The sequence below is a fragment of the Anabas testudineus genome, chromosome 5 (assembly GCF_900324465.2).
Source record: "Anabas testudineus chromosome 5, fAnaTes1.2, whole genome shotgun sequence".
In the NCBI taxonomy this organism is placed as follows: Eukaryota; Metazoa; Chordata; class Actinopteri; order Anabantiformes; family Anabantidae; genus Anabas; species Anabas testudineus.
In genome coordinates, this window is record NC_046614.1 from 21,770,105 (window position 1) to 21,789,319 (window position 19,215).

At 39.3% G+C, this 19,215-nt stretch overlaps 2 protein-coding genes across 5 annotated transcripts in view; one reads left to right on the forward strand and one right to left on the reverse strand.

Annotated features, from left to right (window-relative positions):
• cenpp (centromere protein P) overlaps window positions 1-19,215 on the forward strand; it is a 76,206-nt gene that overhangs the window by 53,710 nt on the left and 3,281 nt on the right. The gene's annotated exons all lie outside the window — the stretch shown is intronic.
• Window positions 1,914-18,687, reverse strand: ecm2 (extracellular matrix protein 2, female organ and adipocyte specific). Of its 3 annotated transcripts, none has more exons than XM_026347104.1 (12): window positions 18,478-18,687; window positions 15,173-15,295; window positions 14,439-14,600; window positions 11,923-12,111; window positions 8,797-10,233; window positions 8,246-8,361; window positions 7,849-7,984; window positions 7,166-7,323; window positions 5,523-5,662; window positions 5,150-5,262; window positions 4,341-4,554; window positions 1,914-3,796 (listed from the first exon to the last, which is right to left on the reverse strand). In XM_026347104.1, exons 2-12 carry the CDS (start codon window positions 15,291-15,293, stop codon window positions 3,607-3,609), a joined length of 2,976 nt encoding a protein of 991 aa, XP_026202889.1. In that variant the 5' UTR covers window positions 15,294-15,295; window positions 18,478-18,687; the 3' UTR covers window positions 1,914-3,606. The 3 variants fall into 3 exon arrangements, with proteins under 3 accessions (XP_026202889.1, XP_026202887.1, XP_026202890.1); XM_026347102.1 differs by having other exon boundaries at window positions 8,797-10,272; XM_026347105.1 differs by lacking the exon at window positions 14,439-14,600 and having other exon boundaries at window positions 8,797-10,272.

The following is a 19,215-nucleotide window of genomic DNA, read 5'->3' on the forward strand; positions in this document are numbered from 1 at the left end:
CATTCTTTATCTTATTTAGAAGAACATATTAGATACTAAATAGACCTTGAGTGCAAGTTAGTCATTATGGGAAGTCTGAACCTATAATGACAAATCTAATGAATAATAATTCATTTTAGAGCTTTTTTTATTTTTTTTACACAGCAGTTCAGCTAAACATCTTAAAATGTGATATTTGTCCTTATCAAAGCAAACAGTTTCTTAAGAATACTGGAAAACATAAAATACAGTTATTTTAATTATGCATTTTGCATTCCTCTGTCAGTTTTTCTATAAAATAAAACGATTTAGATCAGTGATAAGTACTATCTACTTGTTTTCCATTGTTATTGTGGACAGACAGTAGAGGTTTTAAATGAGGTCGAAATTGTGACACAAACATCCAGTGTTTTTGTCAAGGCTCAGTTAGACAGAACCATATCAGTCTGCAGACTTTACATTTTGAAAGTTATGCTGCATGCAGCAATTTCCTCGAGGGGCTCAATGAAGTATGTCATTATCTATACAATGCACAGTCAGCAAGCTATGCATCTTTCAGCATCAGCTCTGGTGAAACATTCAGTGACAGTACAGTGCATGTCATCCATGATTCGAACCCCCTAGTGTAAAGAGCTAAAAGGTTAGAAACACTTTTCCAGTAATTTACATGAAGGAAAAAGTAGAAATTCAAATGAACATTTTCACATCATGAATTCATGTTGTTTTGCAAGTGCATGGAGGTCCAATCTTACACTGATTATTTACACATGATCAATTATCTGCAGAGTATATAAAACTGAACTTGTTTGTTCATTTTTCAGCTATATGCCGCCCTCCTGAGAGGCATTGATGAGATCATGTGATTAATAACTCTGTGATTGTTTCTTCACGTGTCTGATTTGTAAACCTGATGAATGCAGCAGCTGTTCATTTTGGCAGATGGAAAGAACTCTTTTTTGCAGGAAAACCTTTGATCTTTGCGCTTTGACTCGCTGAAAGAAAGTTTTCCATTTTCCAGAACATATAAAACAAGAAATGAGCCAGCAAATAGAAACTGACCAGACATTACTTATTGTTGTTGTTTTTTTTTTTTTTACTTTATTGCTTCTCTGCTTCAGATTTATTGTTGCCCCCATGTAATCATCTAATATTACCAATTTGTCTTACCAGAGATGGAGCTGAGGTTTTGTCCCTCTCTACATTTTAGCCTTTCTGTTCCAGTCATCCTTTAGACCTGTCTGCTGCTGAAGTAAATGATCCTAAACCTCAGAGTTCAGAGGAAAATATTATGATAAAGTTGGCTTTTCCAGCTCTGATAATTACAGCTTTCCCTGAGAGTGTATTGCACGAGGATAGAAGACATGTGATGCAAAGCCCACATTTCATCATGATTACTTCTTTAATAATCATCCTCCTTCCAGAGGCCTGAGGCGTTGATTTGATAACATAAAAGTGAATAAATGTACTCCTTAAAATGCTGATAGTAACGAGGCTCATGAACTCCAGTGGAATATAACTTTTTTTTTTTAGTATAACTTTTTGTTTAGATATGACTCATTCACACCACAGGTTGAATATTTGCATTCTGTGTCATCATGTTTCTAATGCTCAAACAACCATCAAGGAGTTCTCCATTTTTCCACATGGGAACATGAGGTTTATGTTGCCTGGTTCCAGATGTCTGAATCACCACTCAGACTTTTCAACTCGCATCCTTTTAATGCTGTGTTCAGATGATCAGGCTATGGCTTAAAGGATTGGCTCAAACTTATATTTTCAGGTTTGTTGTACATTTTTTTAACTTTACTATCTTAGCTATTGTCATACTGTAATGTAGTGACTATAGCATATTACTGCTTATGCTGACATATTTTCATTCAAATTATATTAGTGCATGTAGGTGAGATTTCATCAATCAAACATTTATGGGAAAATAGTGAAGTTTATTTGAATTGAGAGTCAACATTGTTTAAAACAAAAATAATAATAAGTTCTTTGACTGTTGACAAAACAAATAGATTTTGGCCAGTCAAAAACAAATTATAACAATATTAATATACAAATGTTTCCAGTATTTGTAATAAAACTGTTCAGATTTTGTCAGTACTGCTGTTGATTTATTAATATATCACAGTACAGTTACACAGGTTGATAGTGGAGGCAAAAACATAGATTTATAGCATTGTTTAAATGTGTTTCTGTGTTGAGGAACACAGGGCATTAATAAATAAAAAGTTTAAAATGGCAATTTATAGTGGGGAAAAAAATACCTCTGGAACAATGATTAATCCCACATCCCAACCCTTTTCTACTTGAAAGAAACTGCAGTTGTTCGAGTGCTCTCCCAGAAATTGTTTCACAGACTACATTGTCCACATGATAGATATACCCACCTCCATAAATCTTAATGGCAAAACCTCTCTGCCCACCACAATTCCTGTTCAACAGTGAACGAAACCACAATTGTGTTTGCATGCACTTAAGACACCAGGTTACTACATATGTATACATGTAAAAGAGTAATGTGATTTCTCAGCTTTGTCTTACACATATTTTAACTGTATAGTCAGAAGAAACTACCGCTTATTTTATTTTATAGCATGTGTGTTAGGAAACTTGACAGTTGGCACAACTAGAACTAAAGAAATACACAGTGAAAAGTGACCTGTCTGTAGTGTACCTGGCGAAATCGGGTAATAATCTAATCCCCTACCAGAAGCATTAGCTGTCTAATCGTGTAAATCGGTGAAGATTCCCAGTCATCCAAGTGAAGTTATCTGGAAGTTGAGTCATGGCAACTAGACTAGCCTTCTTATGTTGAAACGCTTCACTACTTATCCAAGTATTTTTTTTTTGTTTTGTTTTGTTTTTAGATAAGTAGTGAAACATTTCAACCTAACAAAAAGTGTAGTTCCCATGACTCAACTTCAAATAACTTAATCCTTTAACTTGCTCTTAAACTTTAATTCAAAAAAGTTGTATTGCACATGTGATTTTACTACTGAAATCCCTTTCCATGTTAGATTTTTTTTTTATGAAGGAAGGCCCTGAAAGAAACGGAGCTTAGAAATGGAACATGTAGGTGCTGAGGTTGTTAAAAATAATATGTTGGGCTTGTGGTCCCACATCATAGAATTCCTTCCATTTCTTTACTGGCATTTTCATTTTACTGTCTATGGTGTAGGAATTCTTTCCGTTTTAGAGAGTTTAACATTTAACTAAGAAAGACGTTTTGGATTTTGAAGTCTGAATGTGTTCTGTCACCTTCACGCCAGTTTAAGGTGGGCTAGGTGACTGCACAGAACAGGTTTTCCAGACCTGAGACACTGTATCAGGGCCAGAGGAAAATAAAATCTTACTTTTATGAATTTCATAAGGGTTCAGTCCAAGGATGTGACAGGATTATACATTCCCGTAAGGCAAATTACATCAGCAACTGTGTTTAGACCTAAACCTCATAGTTTTCCATGTTCAACTTCTATGTCAGACTGTTTTTTTTTTTTTTCTTAATGTCAACGTTTTGTATGAATATAAAACAGCATCAGAGGAAGCTAGTGAGGGGAAATTTTACCTAGCTTTTGACTTCTCTTGGCATATTAAAATCCAAAATGGTAACTCGTGTGTCTTTTAGTATTTAGCTTTTTTTTGAAGTTGAGTTTTCTGGGGCTTTAAGACCACACTGGATGAGGCACGTACACAGGAGAAGGCTGTTGGTGAGATCTTTTGGGGGTCGATGTAGTTGTTTTCCAGCCTTAGTGCCACCAGAGTGGATTCTCCATTGTTGTTCGGGTCACAGATGCTTTCATCAGGGATAGTCCTGGAAAACACAGCATCAGGATGTTTTATACAAAGCCATGCCACAATCTGGACTGTGTGTGCCACTTGTGAATGAGTAATGAGGTGACAGCGTAGATCCCAGGTGGAAACATGAATCAACATGTTTTATTTCTTGTCGTCTAGACACTCTCCATCCAATGAAATCTCAACTTTAGGCACCTTGTTATGTTTAGTTTTGACAGTAGGTTAGTTTTAATCATCATTATTATTATTACTACATATTGTTTTTACCTTTGTCCTGTGTTTGTAGTTTGACAAAAAAGGATTTTTTATTATGCTGTAAATGTATAACATGTGTTGCATACTAGTAATTACCACAACTGCTGACACTAAAGTTATGTTTAGCGATGATTTCTTGTTCATCATTTGTATTATTGTGGATTATTGCAGTCAACTAGAATTTTACGATTTATGTTTTAAAATACATTTATCTGGAAATCTGGAAATAGAGTGAGAGATTGCTAGGAAGTAATCACAGCAAAAACCTTGAACCTAAATAGTTGTCTGCAATGTTGGCTTCATACCTGATCATGTTATTGTCGAGTCTGAGAAAGTGTAAATTGGTCATCTCGTTGATGCCAGATGGAACCGCAATGAGCTGGTTGTGATCCAGACACAGTTCCACCATGGAGTTATACGAGCCGAAGAACGACTCGGGTTCGATTCCCTCTCCATCTATTTTGTTAAAGGAGAGGTAGAGGTACTCTAACCCAGGGACCATGTGGGCAAAGACATAACCTGTGGAGATTGAGATGCAGGAAACAGTTTAACTATGGGAGACTGTGTTTTTGTACAGTAGGCTGCAACTAACTGTTAATTTGTCTATTGATGTTCTTTGAGTCTTGTCTAGTGAAAAATGAGAAGCTGGAACCATATGACACACACAGTGTTGTCAAAATAGTTGTCACATTTCTGTCCATTAACTAACCATTTAATTTATCAGTCACTTTAGCACTATAACAATACTTTTAATAACAACATTTATAGATAAAGTATCCACATTTTGAATTAAGCTCACTTTTAAATATGTCAGACATTATTATACCCTTAACAACAAGTCTTAATCCTGGAATTTCCAATAATCTGGACTCATTAAAAGTGTTTAAAGTCTTGGTTAGGTTTGTGTCTTGAGTTTCTACTGAATATGCTGAACCGAACAGCTCAGGGACACATCAACAAAAATGTGACGGGAGGACCAGCTACACTGTCATACAGTATTTTTTAAGTTGTTTTAATGTGTTGTAGGATATTCCTAGTAAGTGATTTCAAGGCAGACAACAATATGTATCATGCCGTCTGTGTCATGCTTTTCAGTCCAAATATTTTCACCTACCAGGTATCCTTTCAATTTTGTTTCCCACCAAAACTAGGTGGACCAGAGATCTGGGTAGGTAGGATGGCACCAGGTAAAGGTTGTTATGTGAAAGATCAATGGACTCCAGATTTCTGCAGAGAAGCAGGGTGGCATGGATTAGTTAGCTAATGGAGCTGAGAGTGCATCCACTCAATAGTCAGTAATACTTGATTATAGGATTATAGGAATTATTAAGACATAAACTGCACATCTGGAAACAACATTTTAATATTATGGTAGTGAAATGAAAGGGTATCTGTTTTAGTGACAGCCAAAATGATAATTGAAATACTCTGCAATGCTAATAAATCCCTTTAAATTCTTGGAGGATCAATGGTAATAGCAGTCTGACCTGTGGTTGATCCAGGCCATCGGGGCAATCCTGGTCTCTTCCAGTCTGTTGTGTCTTAGAGAAACCACATTCAGACTGCTGGTATGATTAAAAACTGTCTCTGAGATTTCCTCAATCAGGTTGTTCTCCAAGTACAGTTCCTGTTACAACAGACAGAAAATATTGTCATTATCGGAGTCAGAGAGGAAAGTCACTGGTGGAAACTCTTGGGGAATTAGTGAAATTCTGAAGTGTTTTTTTTTTTTTTTTTTTTTTTTTTTTTTTTTTTTTTTTTTTTTTTTTTTTTTTTTTTTTTTTGGCAATATGAACAACATTAGTGGGGATTTTACAAGTTTGTCTTTGCAGAGTTCTTTTTGTTCAGAGATCTTGGCAGACAAGTCTGTGGTTTGTTGGGAGCTGTTTAAGGTTATAAATGCGTAATCCACTTTAAAACTGAGTTCATTTGTTTTGTTTTTGTTTTGTTTTTTTTTACCTGGCATTTAAAACTGGCATGAAACATACCTTCACATTTATGGGTGTTATTAATCATTAAAACAGCCTTCCATGACAATACAAAGGACGAGTGTGTGATAAATTCTGGTACACTGGAGCTGATAAACAAAGAACAAACGTTAAATGTTGACCGCGATCTTCATGTCACGATGTGGTGCGGTGGATTTACAGTGAGTGTATGGAAACTCTCCAGACATGAATTTGATTTTAAGGTGGATTTACAGCAGCAGCATGTTACTGGAGTTCTGCAGTTTTTGTGGTTAACCAGAGGCCATAATTACAGGTTGGGTGGACTTGTTTCCCACAGGTAGAAGCAGGGTTTACTCAGTGAAGGAGTTTTAAACACGAGAGCCAAAAAGAAAATACTGCTGCATCAGTGAAACTGAAACATGCAGCTAGTTACTCCGAAGGTCTGAAATAATGTGACTCAGTGCCTGATAGATATACTTTAAATTGATATTTAGCTGCTGGGTTTGTACCTACAATTCTGGCAGTAGTTCAGGGTCCACAAAGTCAATTCAGCTGCTTAGGGACTCCAGATTCTAAGGCTCCACTTTAATTGACTGTTAAAATGATTTGTCAGCTTTGGTTTTCGTCATTCCACCAAGAAACAATGTTGTTGTGACAGAATCAGAGCAGCAGTAAGTTTTCCGTTCTGAATTCCAGAGTATGTAATGCTTTTTTGTGGTAAGTTCACAATGAGTTTTGTAAACTTATTGGGTCATTGTAATGTAGTTTAGTTTTTTCTGGTGGTAACATGAGAGATAGGCCAAAGTCTGTGGTTGCCCAGCTTTAAAATTCACTTTTTGGCTGGTAGATATACCAGCCAAGCATATTTTTTACCAGCCAAAATAAAAAACGGTCTTTTTCTGTCACAGTAGTTTCAGTATTTCATATATAAAATAAATAACAGGGTATTATATTACAAACAAACAAAAGAGAAAAGAGTTAAATTTGAGCAACATTATTGTAATATAATGCATATAAAGCAAATAATTTATTTATTCAATTCATACTTGATTTATTTGAAAGCAACAGTCTAGATTGTCTAGATTGACGTGGACTTTCAAAGACTGTCGGATGCCTTGTTATGAGGGATATGCCATGGTGAGGAATGAATAAGTACTCGAGAGATGGGGATCTAAACATACCAACAGTGATGGGGGCAGTCCCTGTGGTATCGTGCGGAAGTAGTTTCTGCCCAGTCTGAGGTATGAGAGCTGCTTGAGGGGAGCAAAGGCCAAAGGATCTAAATTACCCTCGCTCAGCAGATTTCCTTCTAACTCCAGAATCACCAGCTTGCTCAGACCTCAAACATAAAAAAAATAGTAGATAAATCAAATTAGATATTAACACAAATGCATACAATATGGTAATGTGTGCTGGGGATTATAAATTAAAGTAACAAAACAATGCACCTAACATCAGTTTGTGAAATTAAATAAAACATTCATTTTACATTTGTGAAGAGGGACTGTAAGAGCCTGATGATTAGGACTTAAAACATGTCCAACTTAAGCTGTTTCCAGGCACTGAAACCCTTAAGTTCTCAAGACATCACCCAGAGGAGTGAGAACCCAAATGTCAGAGTCACAACAGTCAATCCATTATCAAGTAATGTTCAGTTGAGCCCATGTGCAAATGCAGCAGGTAATTGTCTGGAGATTCCACAGTGAGTGGTTGTTGCCTTTCAGTTAATCTTCTCAGCACAACGCTAGTAAGTGTATCGATGTACTGTAAACAAAACAGCGTCATTTCTACAGTGTACTCTTTGCATTATTCCTGCCTCTGCATGCTCTACTGGGGGACCACCCCATACCGAAACAACCCTTACCCTGGAAGCTGTTTTCGTCAATCCCCCTGAGTCTGTTCTCATTTATTTTCAGCTCCTGCAGGGTTGGGGGGAGGTCAGTGGGCACTGTTTCTAAAAGGTTCCCATCCAAGTACAGGCGTGTCAGCATCTTCAGACCCTGACAAAAGCACACAAGCACTGGTGTTACTAGGAGGTATTTGATGGTGATATATGCAAAGTTGCACAGACCGCCTTCATACCAGGAATGTGCCCACTGTCTATCTGCCCTTTCTGTATTTTTATAGTTTTGTTGTCCACAGTGGATGACAATTCTACTGTGTGTTTTGTTTTGTTACCAATTCAGAATAACCAGAGAGAGAGTATTTGAGGAAATGTTGACTTTTCTTCTGAAAAATCACAGGGGTTTAGTGTGTCTTACCTGGAAGGCTTTGGCATCAATGCCAGCTGAGTTTAGTTTGTTTTTCTTGAGGTTGATCCATTCTAGGTTAGGGATGCCATTGAAGGCTCCTTCTGGGATACTGCTGATGTTATTGCCTACAGGTCAGAAATGTTTTGGTCATCACTGAAACAGGAAGCTTAGAACACTTTGTTTAATTCCAGTGTTTAATTGGTGGCTGTGTATTTTTTATATATCTCCTTGCTCTTTTTTAATAGAGTTCTTCGGCAACAGCTTTAACTAACTGTCACAACTGGAATTTGTCTAGTTAATGTCCTACGTGCTTTGTCTACGCTCAGACAAAGATCATTTATTAGAAAAAAGGAGCACCACTCCTCCACAGTGGAGCGTGTGTTTTTGTTGTTTTTTTTTTCCCAGCAGTGTTCTCTGCAGAATCGATTAGACAATTGCATCAGTTTCTGGACTCAGAATTCTTTAACTTTCATTACACTTCCATAATTTGAAACATAAGTCTAAGTTCAATATTGGATTAGAGTGGTGCTGATTCTTGTTGAAGCTCCTCAGTTACTCACCCTCCAGACTGAGAGACTTCAGTTCAGGGATGGACAGAGCAGGGAAGTGGTTGAGTTTGGCGTTTTCACACGTCACAGTGACATCAGAGATGTCACATCCTATAGGGAGACCTCCTCTGTCACCTATCACCACCTCCATATCCTCCTCTGCTGCGTCCACCTCCATCTCTGCGTCCACCTCCATCTCTGCTTCCACCTCCATTTCTCCCTCCACCTCCATCTCTCCCTCCACCTCCTTTAGCTCATACACTGTTGTAGTAGGAGGTCCGGGAATTGGAATGAGGAGGAGGTCGTGTGGTTCCTCAGGTTCTTCAGGTTCTTTTGGGAGCATCTTAAACACGTCTCCTCTCAGAACCTTCTCTTCCTGCTCCTCTATTTCCTCCTGTCTCTCATTTTCCCTTTCCACTAGATCTAAATATTCTTCCCTTAGATTCGCCTCCTGACTCCTTCTCTTCTCCTCTTGCTTCATTTCCCACTCCCTCGCTTCTTTCTCTGCTGCCTCTCTCTGCGTCCTGTCTTCCTCCTCCTGCGTCCTTCTCATCTCCTCCTCCTGCTTTCTCTGTTTCTCTTCCTGCTTCTCTATTTGCTCCTGTCTCTCATTTTCCCTTTCCACTAGATCTAAATATTCTTCCCTTAGATTCGCCTCCTGACTCCTTCTCTTCTCCTCTTGCTTCATTTCCCACTCCCTCGCTTCTTTCTCTGCTGCCTCTCTCTGCGTCCTGTCTTCCCCCTCCTGCTTCCTTCTCATCTCCTCCTCCTGCTTTCTTTGTTTCTCTTCCTGCTTCTCTATTGCCTCCTGTCTCTCATTTTCCCTTTCCACTAGATCTAAATATTCTTCCCTTAGATTCGCCTCCTGACTCCTTCTCTTCTCCTCTTGCTTCATTTCCCACTCCCTCGCTTCTTTCTCTGCTGCCTCTCTCTGCGTCCTGCCTTCCCCTGCCTGCTTCCTTCTCTCCTCCTCCACCATCTTCCTCTGTTTCTCTTCCTGCTTCTCTATTGCCTCCTGTCTCTCATTTTCCCTTTCCACTAGATCTAAATATTCTTCCCTTAGATTTGCCTCCTGACTCCTTCTCTTCTCCTCTTGCTTCATTTCCAACTCCCTTGCTTCTTTCTCTGCTGCCTCTCTCTGCATCCTGTCTTCCTCCTCCTGCTTCCTTCTCTTCTCCTCCTCCTTCTCGATCTGCTTTCTCCACTCCTTCTCCTCTTTTTCCACTTGGAGCCTCAGTGCCTCTTCCTCCACCTGCCTCTTCTCCTCCACTAGCCTCCTTTGTTTCTCTGCCTGTTCCTTCCTCTGCTTCCTTCTCTTCTTTCTTGTTTCATCCTTCTTCCTCATGCGCTCTTCCTCCTCCACACGATGTTCCTCTTCCTCCTGCCAGGTGATTTGCTGGATCTGCTCTTGAGTCAGCGGTGTCACAGAATCACTGGGGTCTCTGGGAACTGGGGAGTCACCAGAAAGGTCAAGGCTGAGGTCAGGGTCTAGCGTAGGTGTAGGGTGATGCGAGGCAGCCAGTCAGGGGGCAGGATGCAGGTGAGTGGGAAGAAAAATGTGAAGAAAGGGGGAAACAATGGCGGAGAAAAAGGGAGAGTAGAGAAAACAAGAGGAAGATGGGGAGGGGGAATAAAGAAAACTAACAGATTGTTACAGGATAGAGATGGAAGTCATGAGGACAAACAGAAAAGATGATAGTTGGACACACAAAGACAGCTACATGTTAGTGTTCTAGACAGACAGGTACAAGACTAGCTTGTTGTAGCTACAGAGCTGGCTGCTGCTGTAGACCAGTCTGGACCAGATCCCAAACTAAATAGTACATGTACAGTTAATCCAGAAAGTATTCACAGCGCATAACTTTATCCACATTTTGTGATGTTACAGCCTCATTACAAAATGTATTAAATTCATATCTTTACAGAGTTCTCCCATAGTCACTCCTTTGGCTCTTTCAGAGTCACCCTCAGGTTCTTGGTTATCTGACTTGGGCCCTTCTCTCTCGATCACCCAGTGTGGCCGGTGGCCTGCTCTAGGAAGAGTCCTGATGGTTTCAAACTTATGGAGGATTATGGAGGCCACTGTGCTCATTGGGACCTTCAATGCTGCAGAAATGTTTCTGTAGCCTTCCCCAGATCTGTGCCTCGATACAATCATGTCTCAGAGGTCTACAGACACTTTGAATTTCATGGTAATACTTTAACTTTGACCTTATGGGGTATTTTATGGTAAAATCTTGAGGAAAATAATGTGTGAAAATAATGAATAAGGCTGTAACATAACAACATGTGGAAAAGGTTAAGTACTGTGAATACTTTCTGGATGCACTTTACATGAACATAATGACTGTGAGTAAAGATTAAGTTACTGTGGATTCAACTACTGCAGATTCTACCCATTAGGTCACACAGGTTTTACACTGCATATAACATAAGGAAATTAAATAAAATTCCTGATCTGCTCATACTGATACTCCTAATAAATTCTCCTTGCTCCAGGTCATTGTGCACGCATTTCACAATATTGCCATCAGTACATCTTTCAATTTGTTGTACACGCATCATTTTTCTTTTTTTTCTTCAATGAAATTGAATTTACAGTAAGGTTAAACTAATCCCTTAATATGTTGAAAACCACATGTGACCCGTTAAAATTATCACAACATGTGAGCACACACTTGTGAAAGTTCACATTATTAAAGCCATGATGGAAAAGGAAACAACATGCTTAAGGCTTCAGAGATGGAAACTGCTGTTAAATTTCAAGTGACACATAATAAAGATTGCATAATCAAGAGTTTCATTCCAGAAATCTGACGTCTGCTGTATGATTAAATTAACTGTGACTCCTAACACATGATTAGAGGTAAAGTTTTAAAACGTGGTTCTAAATTCCAATAAATTAGTCTATTTCTGCATGTTTATAGTATAGAGATTAAAAATAGCAGCCCATTGATCCCATTGAACTGGAAGCCATTAATTAAAAACCTTCAAATATTAAAATTCCACATTAGGTTTTGTAAAAAACTGTTGTGTGAAAGAAACTCTCTGAACAGTGGCCTCAGATGTCAGAAATATTGCTCATCTCTATTGCCTTTGGATGTTGCACCATGGCGTAGTCACATGTTGTGTTTCTACCTGACTCCATGCAGATAGGGCAGCACTCCCCAGCAGGGGTGAAGGGGAAGTTGCAGTGCTTTGTGGGACAGATGATCTTGTCACAAACCACACGCCCTCTTGTACACAGACAAGTCACACAGGGCCCTGGGGACCAGACGGACTCGTCAAACATGGTCAGACCCCGGTAGACACACTGGCCCTGCTTACCTGAAACAAAGATGAAATGCTTCTTAAGCATTCAGCTACCATGACAGCATTTAGTCATCTTTTGGAATGGGTTAAGAAAACAAATTAGCATTTTGAGAACAACAGTAATTCACTGTACAGCATAGTTAATATTGCTCTATTTTGACTTGCAGCCATTTGATGAAAGATTACATACATATTCTTGTTTCTGCCTGCCAAATGTTCCAACCAAAGGATCAGCTGTAAACTCTGAATCGGTGAACAATTCAGAGATGTGAGAGGTGTTTTAGATGTTCACGTCAAGGCAACAAATTTAGCCCAATATGGTTATTCACCTCAGGGGCAGCATGGCCTGCTGCAGTAATTGCTGTGTGTGTCTAGTCAAATCTAAAGCCTGTACTTTACCATCAGAACCAGACAAAGCAGTGATTTGTAGCATTTCCACTCCTCCCTCTGCATTAACTTTACCTTTCAACATCATACCTGGAACAGGCAAAGTTGGGACTGGCAGTGAGTCAGTAGGAAAGACCGTAAACCACTATGATACAGCAGGAAGAGGCTTTTTGTGTGTATTTTAAGTCTGTCCTGTCTGTCATCTATCCTTTCTAATGGTATGCTTTTTGTCAAGTCTATAGGAACACAGGTAGTTAAGAGGCTCAGGTTATTTCTCTTAAATACTGTCTCTAAATGATCTCTGGCCTTTTTACTGTGAGCAGTGAGACTGTCACCCTGTTATCTTTACCGGATCACACATACTTTAGAGCTCTTCCCTTTAAAAAATTGACTTGCTACTATAGCTCACTCTCTTTATTGTCTTGTAAATTGCAGGGTTTTGTTCAAATAACAGCAACCATCAGACTTGGCTGTGGCACCACTCAGTTTCATGTGTTTCACGCCAAATAAATTGACAACATTAGTTCTTGTTTTCAGCTTCAAAAGTGTGAGGAGTAGCTCCTTTTTTCTCTTCAGTCAGATGTGTTTGATTATTAGAGTCACTGTTCATCAACTCCTCCTAACGCTGAGCAGATATGTTGCCATAAAAACTGAAACCGACTTCCATCACCTTCCCTTTTATTAGCATAATGCTTTACTTAAACTTTATTGTTTTAAATTGAAGGGCTTCCATGTGAATTTAAAGTTTTTGTTTGGCGTATTTGTGCTCTGTGTTGACTTTTCAGGGCTAATTTTTTGACGAGCGCTTTTCCCACAGATGTTCTTTTTCCTTCTGTTCTTGTTGGAATGTGATGATATGTCATTAAATTATTGAGCTGTAATAACAAGCAGCTTCATTATGAGCACAGGACGCCTCACAGTCGTGTTGAACTGTTCTGACTACACTCATACGTTTAGTCTGATTAAAGGGTTTTTATTCATTTAATGGTTTTATTTTACTGTAGTAAAATTTATTGACTGTTATGTAATGTACCACTTAAAAGTTTAAAATGTAATTTATACTCTGCCTGTTGGTTTACACATAAACATTTCTTGCTAGTATATCATTTAAATCAACATAAAAGCAAAACCTACATCTTTTTACTCTCTAACTGAAAAACAGCCTTTTTGTAGATAATATTCTATTTTACTGTTTGCACATAAATAAACTCACAGTGGTGAATCAGTGAGCTTGTTAAAACTGTGGTTTTCAGCTTTATTCGGTTTCTTCACTGTAAATTAAATATTTATCTTGGGTAATGATTGAAAAACTAAAGACAAATAATGATAATTACAGTTTTATATTCTGTATTTGGGAGTCCAGCTACTTGTATCACTCCTTTCTGCAACAATCTACATATATGTTCCACACAGATAAATACACAAGAAAGTAACAAGGGTCATACCAAAACTACCCGATAGCATCCATGTGGGTTATCAGTATAATCTTTTTGGTCAGTCTGCAAGTGAAAAGCAGCTAAGAGTACTTCTACAACTCAAACATGTTTTTCATAGTTCTTACTGTTCCCATGTGGCACCTCTGTCAGTGCTGTAGCCCCGACATACATCGGCTATGGCGTAGCCAAGAATGTCACTTTGGAGGCTGTGTACGCGAGACTGTGCAAACAGCATACCCTCTTAGTGCAAAAGTAAACTGCAGATCTTTATCACCAGATCATTTCACCACCCATTAAGGATGTGGATTAATTGCAAAAGAAACTCAGACCAGGTATTCAGTGTTTCCTGGTGTATAAATAATCTCGTATCATTTACAGAGAAAGGACAGAGTTACAAATAAAATGTTATTTATCTCCTTTAAAAATGAGGGTTAACATGACAAAAGAGTTTTCTCATGTCAGCTGTAAAAGTCCTTATCGTAGTATACTAGATAATAGATAGTTACCCTTCTCACTGACCTGGGATAACGTTGTAGCTGAAGTTCAGTTCTTCAAGGTTCCTGATGGGCGTTCTAAAAAAATTGTTTCCTTGGTTTTCTTCAGGCTCCACTGGGACAATGGGATTAGGAACCAGTCTGATCTTAAGAGGTCTAGAACGCCCTGCTCTCGCCCGTCTGTGACCTGCAGTAGTAGTCATATTAATATTCACATACGTCGATCCAAAAACTCTTAAGGCAGACACACAGTAGTACCTGGATCCATAGAGCGAATCCAGTAGTGTCAGATCACTCTTCCACCTGGTATTATTCTTGTGATCGTATCATCAATTACACCTGTACTCTTATGTGTCTCTGTCTATCAGACCCCAGGTCCACTTGATCCAATCACTTAAGAAGCATTTTTATACTAGGTGTAAACGAGGTCATTAAGATTCTACGGTTATTTTAAGATATTCCCTTATTTACACAGGCAAGAAGTCAGAGACTCTAACCTGCTGTCAGTAGTGGTTTTTAGGGTTATACTTTAAACTTTGGGTGGCCAACCCTGGTCCTCAAGAGCCACTATCACTGCCCCACCCACTGCTGATTACCTGGATCAGGTGTGCTCAGCTTAAAAGCTGTAAGTACAGGGACAGTAATAAAACAGGACCAGGGTTACCCACACCAACCACGTACACATCAAACACTGCACTGGACACTCGGAGATGGCTGTGAGATCCCTAGTGAGTTTCTCTTCATGAATTAGGTTCTTACCCTGTCCGTCCTTCTTTTTCTTTCCTCCGTCTTGGTTTTGAGGTTTGTACCTGGCCTGGGCATCTGGGATGGTCAGGACCACCAGCAGCCACAGAGTGGCCACCACCAGCCACCACCTCATTCCTATAGACCAGCACAAACAAGGTTTAGCCTCAGGTAGCCTCACATGCATTTTTTCCATTCAATAAAAAAAGCTAAATAGTAGTCTGAATAAAAGTAGCTATACAGTTTTAATGCACACACTGTGGTCAGTAACCAGAATCAAACAGGATTTTTTTCCAGACCTAAATATTATCATTTACATTTAGTTATTTGAGAGACGCTTTTATCTAAAGCAACTTAAAAGTGAGGTGAGCAAAATATCAAAGCCAAGGAGAAAAACATTAAAGTGCTCTAGGGAACCTGTTCTTTACTGTAGCTGGAATTTAGCAGGTTATTTTAAAGGAAAAAAGAAAAATAATGAAATTGATAGTTCCCCCAGTTGCCATTGTTTGGGGAACCCCTGTAGCGCTCAGGTTTAAAACAGTGACCATGAACTGCAATGTCCATGTTCAAGTCAGACCTGTTTCTAGTAGGAACCAGCAGCTAAAAACCAAACAGACTTATCCAAATTCCTTTTCCACTCCTTTTCAATGTTCAACAGAAAAGCAGAACGTGTTACCTGCAGCAGCTTCTTCGTAGAAAGACCTGTCAGTGCTGCTGCAGGTCCTCATATAGCTCTCTGCTGTGGCTCTAATGGCCGTCTCCGTGTGTGTGTGTGTGTGTGTGTGTTGTGTGTGTGTTGTGTGTGTGTTGTGTGTGTGTGTGTGTGTGTGTGTGTGTTGTGTGTGTGTGTGTGTGTGTGTGTGTGTGTGTAATGACTAGCCTATACACAGCAGTCCTGTCATTATTAAAGCAGAGATTTGACGCTAACACACACCTTCACACACCTTATAGTTTGTCTTCTGTCTGAATCCGCCTCTGGATGGAGTGGACTGAACCCATGCTCCATATCGGCCTCAATCATAGTAATAAATGTGTTGCATCTGTGCCTCAGTATGTGATGAGAGTTGCTGGTAGTGTTGACTCATAGGAGGACTCTTATTTGTTGAGATGGTGCCCAGACAACCCTGAGTGTCCAGATAGAGACATTTGCTTTCGTCTGCAGGACTGGAAACCTCACAGTTCATCTACCATTACTGATTTCTCATATTTACCAGACGTGCATTAAGGAGGTAATGAGATAAACCAGGTCTTCTTAGCATCACATGCATTACCACCACCCTCTGGACTGGAGGACTTTTTGATGGCATTGCAATCCACAATTACCCCTGATTCAATAATTTACAATCTATGTAGGAGACACTTTACCTCGTAGTGATAAGTAAAATGAGTTGTTCAGTACTTCTAAATGAGTTTGTGTCAGTAACCAATAATAATATTAATATTGGAGCCATTTAAACAATAGTCAATTATCATTTAACCACAGCTTCTTTGAGTGCATATGTCAGACATCATGGTACAGTAAGAGTGTCTCCCTCATCCATGCAACCCACCCACACTCCTTAAATCATTCACAGCTTCATACAAGAAGTCTGCAGCTGCACAGACTGGAGGTCTGAACACAACTCTGAGACCCTCCCTCCTCACCTCACCACTGACCAATAAGAAACCAAACGTCAGTGTTCACCAGGACATAAAGAGTGAGGGTGTCAGCCCCATGTGTGCTGAGACATAGGAAATAAAACAGGAGGGAGGGGAGAGAAATGGAAAATATTCAGTTCCAGGATGAGCAGGCTCAGACGGAGAGACTTCCAGCAGGAACAGCAAAGGATAAAAATAACTTGGGGGCTTGAATGTGTAGTTTAATGAAACGCAGGCAGTGTTCAAGCTTCTGTTTCTGCTCTTCTGTTTGCTCATTTCTGTGTTTTACTTATAAAGTCAACTTACTTTTTATTTCTGACACTAGTGTGTGTGAATCACTTTAAAGAAGAAGAGACTTAGCATTCTGTCTTGAAATGTGAGTTTTTCAAGATGTTTCCGTAACTTACGTACCTTACATCCCACAAATTACATTTTCTTCCCTTTAGGATATAGTACTGATACAGATAAGACTGAAGTTTAACTCAGTGCAGCTCTGTAATTATGGTATTACTATAAAATTGCTAGTTTCTAGTTGAGCTTAGCTTATTCAAAACAAACTAATTTAAGGCTACAACTGATGATTATTTTCATGTTTTTTTTTTAAATAATTTTTTGTCTATAAACTTTCAAACTAGTAAAAAATGCTCACTACAGTGTCCACATGCAACAAATCCCTGTACTGTGGCAGCTGCTTGATAAGCAACTTGTGCAAGTATCTAATTGTTAAAACATGGATATATACTTTTTAAATTTAAAAATCTACATATTAACCAGTATCCAATTCGAAAATTACTTGAGCCCTTATTGTTAAACAGGTTAATTTGTGCAGAGATAATTACTGTCTGGTACATTAAACAACCAGTTTTTGAGATTTCCCTTCTCCCGTGGTTGTGTTGTATCACTGATCATCTTCTAGTCACATCTTTTTGTTGTATTTATTGTAGTAGTTGTTATATTAAGGCGCCTCATCTGTTTGACCAGTTGTAATCATTACCACTCCCATCAAACCCTGTAAGTTGTTTTAGTTGTTTAGTATCAGCTCCTGAACAGTGGTCAGTTTTAGTTCCTAGGAACCTGTCCTCAAAGCGAGAGCAAACTGGAAACTAAGGAACCAGGAACATTAGCTTTACATTGCCTTTCTATAGTGTGAACAGAATCAAAGGAACTGGGACCTCCAGGGCCGGACCCGACCAACTTCAGCTGACGTCCAGTATGAACTGGGTGTTCTCTACCTCTGAGAGGAAATAACTGGATCTGTATTTAGACTCTGATCTTAAAACCAGCCAAACAAACTGCTATTTTCAGGTTCATCTCTCGAACATGTCAGTAGCAGTGAGTTTAAATGGGTCAGGTCTAAAGATGCAGGTCAGGTTCTGGTCTCAGTTGTATCCCACTGTGCAGCTTCATTGTGTTGTTGCAGTAGAAACTGATAAAATGCAACTGATTAAGGTTTGCTAAACACACTGCATGCTACAAAAGCCTTGTGAGTTTCTGTTTTAGTTTCAGCACACAGCCCTGTTCTCTGTTTCTCAAGTACAGGATAGACTTTCCTTTTCTATCTCAAAAAAACCTTCTGCAACAACGGACAAAACTGTTTACAAATCACCGAAAGACAGACAGACAAAGTGAGAAGGAGAGAGGAGGAGCTGAGGACAGACGGACAGACATTAACTCTACATTACCAGCAGTTTGAAGGTGGCTGCAGGACTTGAAGCCAAATTCTCCAACCCTCTTTTCTCCTCCTCTGGCTCTGCAGGAGCTCCAGGAGAGATGTGTGTGTTAGTCGCTGTGTGACGTGATGATACTGTAAATGTGTGTGTGTGTGTGTGTGTCTGTTTCGCAGCGTGTCTCAAAGCGTGGACTGATTGTGTAGAGCAGAGCAGGCTAATCGAGCTGTGAAGGAAAGCCAGGATTTCAGCACAGACAAAAAGAGAGTAAGAGAGAGAGAAAGAGAGAGAGAGTACCAAACAGACACAGAGGGAGAGACAGGTCTCGCATCTGTCTCTCCATCTGGGTGAAGACACGGCCAACATGCTGCAGGATATCAGAGAAAGACAACAAAGAAGGAACCAGACGTGAAATATCCACATGTTGCATGGTGAAGAGAACAGAAAGGTGTAAAAATAAAGCAGATTTATTAAGACGAGCTATACATGACAGTGACATCAGATCTGTTTTCAAAATAAAAGACTTGCAGCATGTGGGTCAGAGGTCACACAGCAACAAACATACCATGTGCAAAGTGAAAAACCTTCTGCTCAGCAACATGTTTAAACACACTTTTAGAATCGTAAATTCACCACAGCAACTGTAGCAGCCTGGACAGAAACATTAAAATCCTGGATGCACTGAAACTAATGATTGGCACAACTGGCTTGACGCTGCTAAGGTGATGTTTCTGTAGTTAGCCTCTGTTCATT